The sequence below is a fragment of the Pipra filicauda genome, unplaced genomic scaffold (genome assembly GCF_003945595.2).
Source record: "Pipra filicauda isolate LSUMZ 115617 unplaced genomic scaffold, ASM394559v2 scaffold16_size7369187_pilon, whole genome shotgun sequence".
Lineage (NCBI taxonomy): Eukaryota > Metazoa > Chordata > Aves > Passeriformes > Pipridae > Pipra > Pipra filicauda.
The window spans coordinates 5,843,223-5,854,312 of record NW_024104207.1 but is presented as its reverse complement, the minus strand read 5'-3'; the positions used below and the strand labels follow the sequence as shown (position 1 = coordinate 5,854,312).

General features: G+C 42.6%; 1 protein-coding gene across 1 annotated transcript in view; it reads left to right on the top strand.

Annotated features, from left to right (window-relative positions):
- The first annotated feature begins 238 nt into the window (after positions 1–238).
- Positions 239–11,090, top strand: part of ARID4B (AT-rich interaction domain 4B) — a 90,177-nt gene continuing 79,325 nt past the window's right edge. The window contains exons 1-3 of the mRNA XM_039379566.1: positions 239–509; positions 1,151–1,474; positions 1,750–1,811. Coding sequence (XP_039235500.1) covers positions 239–509; positions 1,151–1,474; positions 1,750–1,811 — 657 coding nt within the window. The remainder of the gene's footprint in view (positions 510–1,150; positions 1,475–1,749; positions 1,812–11,090) is intronic.

Sequence of the window (11,090 nt, the reverse complement as noted above, 5' to 3'; positions counted from 1 at the left end):
CCTGGGGTAAAATGCGCCACCGAGCGCCCCGCTGCGCACGCGCCAGTCCCGCCCCCTCAGCTCCTTAGGATACGCCCGAGGCTCCACCTCCCCAGCGCGCGGTGCACTCTGGGAGTTATGGTCCGCCGCGCCGCGCCGCGCCGCCTACCCAGCACAGAGCGAGCGGAGGGCGGGAACTGCGCCCCCCATGAGCCCCCGCGGCGCCGAGTCTCAGTTTCCATAGAAGTGGAGAAGAATGATGTCAGTATTTCCGACGTGGCAGCCAATGGGACCGCGCGGAGGGCGGGCTCTGCGGGCCGCGGCCCAATGGCGGAGGCGGGGCGGGGGGCGTGGCCCGGGCCGTGCGCCCGTCAGTCAGTCAGTCCGTGCGGAGGGGGAGGGGGACGGAGTCGAGCAGTCACCGTCGCCGCCACCGCCGCCGGGGCCGCGTAGGACGGATCGGCCCCTCTGCGCGCCGTGCGGGGCCGCCGCCAGCGGAGCCGCTGCTGGAGCGTCGAGTGGGGCCGGAGGTGCCCGGAGCTGAGAGGAGCCTTCTCCCCGTTCCCTTCCGTGCCCCCCGCCTCGGGCCGGGGAGTAGCGGGCGGGCGGTCGCCGCGGAACAAAGGTGAGGGCGCCGAGCCAGAGAGGGAGCCCCCATGCCCCCTCGGCGGCGGCCGGGGAGGCGGCGCGAGGCCCCGTGGGGGCGCGGGGCCGGGCGTGCGGCGGAGAGAGAGGGAGGGGGGCGCTTGTTTTTCTCCTCGTAGCGAGACTGCGGCGGGACTCGCCGATCCTCCTTCTCCCCCATCCTGCCCCGAACAGCCAGCGGAGGGCCGGGAGGAGGGACTGGCGCCTTCTCCTTCAGCCCCTCGGCCGGGAGGGGACGGACCCTCCTCCTCCACACTCGCACACACGCTCCGTGTCCCCGCCGAGCAGGTCGGGCCCCTTTCTCCCCGCCCCCCTCCCTTCCTCCCTCCCCGACCCCGCTCCCTTCTTTTCTTCTTCTTCTTCCTTTTCTTCCTCCCCTCCGCCGCCTCCTGCCTGCTCTCCCTCCCTCCCTCCCCCCGCCCGGACCCGCTGCGCCGAGCTGGGGAGTTGCGGCTGTTGCTGCCGAAACTCCTGCGGCGGAGTCAGCGCTTTCCTTTATTTGGGGGGGGGGGGGGGGGGGGGGCAGACGGAGGGAGGAGGAGCCGCCGCGATCCGGAGCCGCAGCCCCTACAAAAGCGTGTGTGTGTGTGTGTGTCGGTGTGTGTGTCGGGGGTGGGGGGGAGCTGCTCTCCTCACCCCGCTCCCCCGCCGCGCACACGGGCACTCTTCCTCGTACAATGGAGGAAGAGCCTCCCTCCCTCTCTTCTCCTTCCCTCTCCCCGCGGTGAAGCGAGAAGGGGGTTGTTCTCGAACCTGGGACCCCCGCGGGCTCTCGCTCAGTGCCCGGGGAGGGGGCGCAGCGCCCCGGGGAGGCGGCCGGGGCGCCTCCCCCCCTCCGCGGCAGCCGGGGGTGGGTTGTTGTTGTGGCAAGTTTCTCCTCCTCTGACAGAAATGGCGTCAATGGCAGCGAGTGTAGGGGAAGCCGGGGCGTGCGGGAGCCGCGGGAGAAAACAGTGGCCGAGGAAAGAGGGGAGCGGGTTAGCCGCGGGGAAAGGGGGGGATCCGGGGAGGGAAAGGGAGAGTTTCGGGAGGAGCTCAGCGCCCCCACCCCGATCCCTGGCTCCCCTCCCCCCGCCCGGTGCGAGCGGCTGGTGCGGTGCCTTAGCGCTTTGTTTTAAATTCCAGGTCCAGTCTCGGCCGCTCAGCCACGATCGAGGCTTTTACCGCAGCCTGAGCTCATCATGAAGGTAAAACGCTCGTTTGTGTGTCTGGGAGGAGAGAAAGGGGGGTTGCATGGGGCAGTGCTATCCTATCTATCAGTCCATCTGTCCCGACCCCGGTGCGAGGCTCAGTGCTGGTGCGGATCCAGACTGCGGGCTGCTTCGCCCCCACTGCCGTGTTTCGGTGCCTTGGCTCCTTCGCTGATGGTGGGGCAGGCTTTGCTCCACCGCGTTATGCTGGGGGAAACTGTAAGTTCCCCGAGCAGGTTGTTCTCCTACAGAAACATTGTAGGAGAATAAGGACATGGCTGCCTAGGCTGAGCTTGCTTCATCTGGAGAAGCAGGGGACAGTCACCCTGCTCGAGAAAGTAACATTACGGGGAAAATGCTGGCTCTTCAACCGTGTTTACTTGAATAGAGGGTAGATTTACTTACTTTCTGTTCGTTAATAGGAGTTTTGTTGAATGGATAATCTTATGGATGTTATCAGGGAGGGTGCTTGTAAGAGATTCTCTGCAGTGAAATGATTGTTGTAAGGTGCGGAAAGATTTTCAAACAGGTTCTAATTTTCCTCTTGGTGCTGCGTAGTATTCACATACCTCACTGTCGTGCATTTTTCTTCTCTGAGACCTTTCTAGACCATTTATGTTCAATATATTATGCAAGTTTTATAGGAAAATAAATCGTATCGGTGGAATAGAATGATTTCTGTGTGTGGCAAAGACCTGTGTAGTTTTTAGCAGCTGGGTTTGTTAGGGGTTCTTTATCATTTTGCTGATATGTCTCGCTCAAACTGCCATTTATGTTACCATGACCCCTGTGTAATTCAGCTCCCGGTCCTGCTGGGCAACAGTAAATCTCATTTCAAAATACTGTAAATCTTATAAAAGACAGTTGTTACAAACCTGTGGTACATCAATTCTTTGGTATTTATTAATAAAAAAGAGAAGTCTCTATGTGGGGTCTTGCACTATCAGAGTTGTGCCTACTGTCTATGAATGAGTATTACATAAAATGTGTACCTATTACTATATTCACTGCTGGAAATGGTAAATGATAGAAACTCTTTTAATTTCTAGATTGATCTGAGTTGCTGAGCAGCAGAGTCTTTCTGTATAGCTGTTAAAGGTTTAGCATGTTTTTTTTACTTTTGTGACTTTGTGATAGTATTTTTAAAAAATTATGTTTTAATTGCCATCCCTATGATCTTTCTTTAACAATGCTAAGATCTAAAATACTGCATGTCCGCCTTGTGGAGAGTAAACTGTGAATTTACAACAACAGGCCATTGAGGTTGTATGATAGGGAGCTTTCCAAATGTGGCTTAATGCTTGATGGGGATGCAGGAGATGGAAGCAAGATAAATAGGAGGCAGTATAAGGAGCTTTTTTCCCGTAGAAGGAAAAATCCACTTATTTAAATGAGAGTTAAATTTACATACATTTCTAATATACTTTTTCCATGTAAACAAATCTTACAGTTACCATGGAGATTAGGTTCAGATACTGTGGTTTTAGAGACATATTAATATGTACGTAGACAGTAGGGAGCATGAGGAGGTCAGATCACAAGTGGAACACAAAGTGTTCTGTGAAATAGTGATATAGATCTACTTCAAGCTGAATTGAATATACAACAGATGACTAAAGTAGGAAACAAAGAAACCTGTTAAAAAGAGCCATATTAAAAAAAGTTTACTTATTTTTCAGTAAGTTTTGTGCTACTGTTGCATGTTTATTTTTAAAATCAGGATGACTTCTGTTAAGAGTGTTCAAGTGCTAAGTTTAAGTCTGCAGTTCTTGCAATTTGTGTATATATAGTGTTAAATATACATCTGCTTGAGATAACTCCCAGTACTTATTTACTGTGCCATGTCACTTTAAGGGAGGTTAATCTGTAAGTCATTACATTGAAGCTTTAGTTACTACAGTGAAACTTAACAGAATTGTGGCTCAAAAGAAATTTCTAAGATTCAACAGTCTAACTAAGACTGTAATATGGTGTATCAGTCTTTCTGGCTGGCTTCAATTTGTAATGTATTAGTTAAGCTTACAAGGATATAAGTTAGTCCAATAAGAAGCAGTAAGGAGGAGTGCTTAAGAGAATTACCAGCTTTCTGTTTGTATCACTACAAGGTAACATTGACTGTACTGTACTAGATCAAGATACTGTTTAAATATGACCGCATACTTCTGTGCATTTGTTTTATAAGTTATCGAAAGAGTGTGCCTCAAGGACACTTCAGCATGTAGAGGATTTAATGCTTTAAGGCCTAGTCTTGCTTTGAGTCTGCTGACTGCAGACTTGCTGCTGACTGCACGATTGAGGCCTCTGTTTTCATTTATGCCTTGATCATTCTTTCAGGTGCAGAGGGTTGTGTATTGTGGTGCATAGAGCATTAGAACTGGATTCCTTGTTAGTATCTTAGTCTCTTTAGGTGAACTTGAACAACTCATTTAGCTTTAGTGACTTCTTTTTCCACCTATGTAGTATGGATAGAATGTTTATCATTCTCTGTAAAACAGTGAGGTATATTTAGGAAGAGCACCAAGTTGTGTTGTTAGAAAACTGTAAGTTACTCATGCTCTTGCATTTTGGAACCCTTTGAGACAAGAGAGGTGTGCTGCCTGCTGAGAGATTACCAGCTCCAAAGCTGTTGGCATAATTGTTCTCCTTGTAATAACCCAACTGAGTCCAAGGAAATAAAGTCCCTTGTATAAACTAGTAACCTTAGACTATTAAGTAGTCCTCCTGTGGACCGCAAAGACCACTTCTAAGCAGCCTTGAAATATGTCTTCCAAGAAGTATTCAAGTCTTATTATAATTGTGCTTGTTATTGTGAGTTCTACTAAATTAGGCTTTTTCCTATGTTGAATACTGTTGTGTAGATAATGCAGGGTTTGCTTGCATGTTGTAGTGAAGTTGTTTAATTTAGGCACCTTTTGCTTAAGATCTTTTTGCATTAAGTATGCTTCAGAAGCATGTAGAATCTGTTTGATTTAAAAACTAATTACATGCCATCAAATTACTACTTACTAAGTAGATAGCGATATGTATAAAAACATTATTATAGCTTGTTTCTATTTTTTCCCAAAAGTCAGGAAGGCAGTGTCTCTACTTTTAAAGAAAGAAACAAACGCAAGCTTGATTTCACCAATGATTTGTAGTAAGAACTATTGCAAATGCTCCTGAGATGTTTAATATGTATCACAGCATTTAAATATGTGAGTGAAGGTAATATGCCCACTAAAGTGAAAAGTTCACTGCTGTCTGGAGATCAAAATAGTGGATGGTCCCAGAAGCTACAGCAATGCTCTATGAATGAAGAGATCTGAAATGATTGTTTAAATGTTTTGATGCTATTTGCATGTTAATGTTTTTCAGTCTGTAAAATATGAAATATTTAATGGTTGTAGGCATTTCTGCTTGGTATCCCTAGATGTTCCTGAGTGCTTGCTCAAAGCTGCCATATTAACAAATTAAGGAAGCTATGTGTATAGTTTATGGTAGATTGTTTGATTTGGTTTGAATTGATCCTGAATTTACTTTTTGTTTTCAGTAGTCTCTCCTAGTGACCTCTCCACCTATCCACAGAGATCATTGGTCACACTGATGCTGTAGCTGCTTTTAGCTGCTTTCCCTTAAAGCTGCCAGACCGTTGCTCATATTCTGTGCCAGTATGGCAGAGGACAAAAGTGAAATATCTAGTAAACTTTTCAGCCACTAATTTCCAACTTCAAGCACAAATCAATTGAAAGTACTGTTGCTCTTATGCAGGCAGGAAACCAGTCATGGAATGTAGTGACCTTTTACTTTTTTGCTTAATTATTTGAATTACAGCAGAAATGGAGATCTATAAAGGAAGAGTACCTCATTTTTGTGAGGGAGGCAGGAAAACAGGTAAGTCTTAGGAGGTGGTTTTTCCCCTGTAACTAGCTTTTGCATTATGAAAAATGATTTTCTTAAGTTCTTTCCTGATGTTCCAGTTGGAACAAGTGATCAGAGGCAGTTATTGACTTCCTCATGCTTGCATAATTATGTAGAAAGGAAAGCAAACACCACTTGCACTCAGCAATTACAAGTCATGTTGGAATAATCTATGTTATTTTGAAATTAGTTGTCTGCACTTTTTAAATGCCAATCTTTGTATATTTTACAGTGGCTAAACAGCATGGAAGTCTTGAACTTAAATCTATATGTGTAGTATGTGGCTGTTGAATAGTTTATTGGTTGATAAGGACTCAAAGTTAATTAGACCATGTAGTGGAAAAAAGGCTGAAGACTGAAAAGACTAAGAAGACTGAAGTCATAATAAACTATGAGCATTAAAACAGTTAAATTGCCTGCATTATTATCTTTAAATTTGGTGAAGGCTTTTTGGATCAATGCTCTCATGGCAGCATAACCACTGTATCAACATACTGTATTAAGAAAAATGTTAGAATAAGAATGTGCATAGCTTTACTAGAACACTTTGAGATGGTTATTCATTTCACTTTGTAATCCAAAACAAGTATGGTATACTTGCAGTGCGGAAGCATGCTGTGGTACACATTACGTGTCTGTTTTCAAAGAAATTCTGCACTGTAGTTGAAAAGTCTTTTGAAACAAAATGCAATGGTTTTGAGATACTAAGCTTTACAGTTACTAGCAGATACTTAATGTGAATGCTTTGCTGGTCGTGTAAACTGAAAAATAAGGGCTAACTGTGAGACAGGTGGAAATGATACTGTTGTCACAAATTGGCTTAAAATTTTTGTTTAAATCCTACAGATACACACATCTTGCTTAGAAGCATACACTTTTATAATAGGCTGAAGAATAAAAGGGAGTTTGAGGTGTCTTCATTTGAAAAAGACAAAAAAATTTATAGAAAACCCCGGAGCTTAAATTTACTTGGCACCCTAATGTGATACTCAGCTACCCAAATGCTAGATTATTTATCAGTTCATACTTACTTGAAAGTAGTTAACCTGCTTTCTGTTCCCTACCTGTTGTGAAATGCAACAATAGATTCTTTGCATTTCTGCTTACTATAATAGGCACTTCAGCTGTTTTTACTGAAATGTACAAAGCTGAAAAATACAGATCTTGAACTGTTTTTGCCTTAAAGTGATTCAGGTCACAGTTGAGAAATGTTCGTAAGTCAGGGACTGTACAGCTGCTTGCTTTTTAGTTAATATGTTTCAGTAACAAATACCACTTTTCTGCCTTTTCTATTTAGCGCTTCTAGTGTTGTCCAGTTACTGTGCTTACTACTACCTCCTGGATATTTGCTTGGATATGTGCATGGAATGGATTTTTAAAGACTTCTAGAAGACTTCAAAAGGCCTCCAGGGAACTAAGGAAAATTGTTTAGCCGTATGCATAAACTAAATGTTAGTGATTTAATGTGTGTTAGAATAATTATTTTTAAAGGTTTTGATGGAAAGTCATAAATCTGGGTAGTTGGGTTTTTTGTTCTTTTTTTTCTGTTAACATAGGGTGACCAGATGAGAGGATATTTCAAGGAATTCAAGTATGGAAAAGTCAGCAAGCCACTTTGATATTCTATGCTTGACAAGACATCTATTTTCCTTCTGAAGATTAGTTTGAACTAGAGGAGAAATTAATAAAGCACTATTGTATTTTTTTTCTGGCAGATTATAAAGCAGTCATGACCTGTTTAACAAGAACAGTTAGTAAGCAAGCTCTGGAAAGCCAGCTGTAAGAATGTCAGAGCAGGGTGGTGGAGGGTGTTGCTGAGTTACCTGTAGGAAACTAGGACTGAGGTGACTTGCCTGCATTATGTGTGACCACTGTGTGACACTGACTTCCTGAGTGAGTGTTTATTAATTAATTGAATAGGGAGCCCTATTTTGGGGGTTCCTGAGCTTGTTGGGAACACTGTGAAGAAGATTTTCATATGGGCTAAGCAGAAACATTGCGCTGAGCTATGAGAAGGCATTTTCCTTACTGTGAGCAATAGCAGTAGTATCTCCAGTTAACCTGAAGTTACTTGCTCCCATTGCTGTTGTCTTTGAGCCTGAATATGCTCTCGAGTGAAGAGGGTAGTCAGTATGCCAAAGAAGAGACTTTTTAGCATTCAGAACTCCCAAATTATGTAGTCTTTGATGGTGACTTGTGCAGATCACTGTCGTTGTTGGAACGGACTGCGACACATAATATTCAGCAGGAAAGTTTATTGGAAAGAAAAAAAAGCAGCAGCAGCCCCAAACTGCAGTCTGCAGTTCTTTAAATACAGCTCTTTATGCATATGTATATTACACAGATAGGTCAGTTCAATTACACAAATTATAATTCTTACAGCTATTAGGTAGATTCTCTTAGTCTCACTTTCTCATAACATCTTTGCACATCTGTCCTTGTTTTTCCTTCGATGTTTATATTTTTCTCAGTCACTGTTCAAAATAAGTCTCTGTTCTCATCGGAACAGTGTCCTTGTTCTCACGAGACAGTGTTCTTGTTCTCCTGATGTTTTTCTCCTCAGGGTGCATGTTGTCAGGACCAGGCCCTCTATTCTCAGTCAGCTTTTCGTTCTATATTAGGGGTTTCGGTCTAGCCGAGATTCCCCACAGATCACCTTAAGGAGTACCTATACAGAGACAGCATTCATCAGCTGTCATGTAAGCTAAGGGTGAGTGCAAACATCTGTAGAGCTCTGTTGCAGAGCAGATCACCCAGACCGGACTAACTGGTGAACAGCACTGTTCTTCTCATTGTTTAATCTGTTGGTTTGTCCCCCAACAACCAATAGCAGAGGATTTGGTTTCATAAGGAGGTTGTCAAATTAAGCTTGTATGGTCATGGAAGAAGGCAATCTTGTGTCCTTCTTCCACTCCTGGCTGTTTATTCTTGTCTTTTGTTCTAGCAGTCCATTTTTGTGGTCCCATAGTACATGCAACTAAACTAAAATTAAGAACAATCAGATACATCTACTCTTCAGTTGCAGTCAGTCCCTGTCCTGGCTGATCCCTGGCAAGAGGAAGGAAGGATATAAAAACAGTAGTGCATGGAGACTGATTCGGATTGGTTTAAACTGCTTGTGAACACACATTCCTCCCCATCCCTCTGCCAAGGTAGCAGTTTACAGGCTAAACACTTTGTAAACTCTCTGCAGGTGAAATTGCCACATGGGTTTTTCTATGCTTGCTTGCTAGCTAGAATGCTGGACTTCTCTATAGGTTCGAAGTCCATGTTTTGTAGAAGGTGTTGAGTGAAAAGATTAAATGGAATTGATGCCGTACCTTGAAGGTGATGAATAAAATTCAATTTTTGATATGGTAAACATAATTTCAAAAGATGAAGAGGTTTTAAAGAAGAGATGGTATCAGACAAAAAAGACCAATATAAGCTTTGCTTCTTCTTTCTGCTTCCTCTCCTCCCCCAGGTTCTTATTCAGTATTAGGAAAGAATGCCATTAATAGCAATTGTGTCTCTTTCTCCCTAAAGTAGAGAAACTGTTGGTATTATCATTTTCTGCAGAAAAATATTTATAGATATTAGATTCCTATCATGTAAAGATGATAATCTTCATGTAACTAATACTTATGTTAATAATATGTTCTGACAATAGGTATTTTTGCCAATGGGTGGAAGATGTAAGCAATTGTGCTATGCTGATTCCAGATTAAAACAATAGGGAATGATAATTTGGGGATAAATTGCATCACTCTTTCTTTGATAAGAAAATTGAAGGGAATAGAAGTCAAACTTCTGATTTTTTTTTAATTTTTTTTTTTTTTGTGCACATTAATAAGTCCCATATATTTATGGGTAGACGAGTGGAGACTTGATGACAGCTGGATGTTAATGCCAGTTGGAGATGGTAGAGTGAGGGGTATGGCATTTTCTGCTTATTACCAGGAACTTAATGCAAAAATTTGGAGGACGTTTGTTACCTTACTTTCCAAGAACTTGGGTTCTCACTGAGCTTTTATATGTGATATTTTCCCCCTTAGATGCCCTTCTAACTTATTATTCTTCATTGTTTACACAATCCTTCTGAATGGAATTTGGGAGATGGGATTTGACTTCAGCAAAATTCATATCCAAGGCTTCACCTAGTAGTAAATAATGTAGTAGGGAGTAATTTGTCTGTTTTTTCACATTCTCTTCTGATCTGAAAAAAGTGTTTCAATTTGTGGCAGGGCAGTCTGATCCACTGTGATAATTTTTTTTCCTTCCTACTTTCAGCTGTCCTCTCAACAGCAGATTGCAAGTGCTAAATCTCTTGTTTGTACATTTAGAACAGTCCACTTCATGTTTTCTTAAAAATAAATGTGGAATACATTCTTCTAAGAATCACAAAGAATACTTTAAATTAATTTAGAATGGTGGAAGATAGGCTTTCCAATATCCTGTATGAGTGTTTAAGTGTTAGCTTAATCTTTTTGTTAATGCTGTGACACTTAGGTTGATGTAACTTCTTTTCCTGGGAGAAATAATAAGAAGTTGAGACATTTTGGAAATGAGCACATGTTATACCAGCATTTCAGAATTCAGGAATTTGTAATGGAATATGTGGTTTCACTTTTTAACTTATTTTACTGCTCTGCTTATTAATAGATAGATGTTGCTGTAATCTTAAAATGAATGTTACCTCAAATTATATCACTAAACTTAGAAATAAAATATATATAATTCTTAAGCTTTGTACTTCCATAAATATAAATGCATTTCTGAAAACATAGCAATAGTTTTATAAATTTCCACTTCAATTTCTTTAGAAGGTTGTCCTGCTAGACGTGCATCAAGGGAGACAGTGAAATACTTAAGCATAAGTAAGACTGCACTACTGTTTGAAAATTAGAGTATGATATGTACCAATACCTTGTTGCCTGGAACAGAGACAAAAATGGAGACCGTAATTCAGCTTTGAGTCATTTCCATTTTTTAAATGCAAATTCATTCTGAGGTGCTCTTCCAGAACTTTAAAATGACAATCCACATACATTTACATGTAGAACATGATTTGGGTAACTGCGTAGTGTCTTTGTCATCTTTGCAGAATTTCATGCCTATTTTCCTGCGATGTTGGACAATTTAAAGGGCATTAAAGCTTGGATTCATTCCTTTACTCACAGATTACTAGTGCAGTTTTTACATTCCTAAAAATCAAGTAGCACAAAACATTGTGCCACCTGACGATGTACAGTATTGGATATGTGGACTGAAACCAGACAAGAGTCACACTTCAAATATATCTTGGTATTCTTGATCCATTTTAGAGTTGGGCTGCTAAGGCTGCTGCCAAGTGTGTTCTCTGGAATAATTTGTCGTGAAGTTCCAGAAAGTGTTAGTATA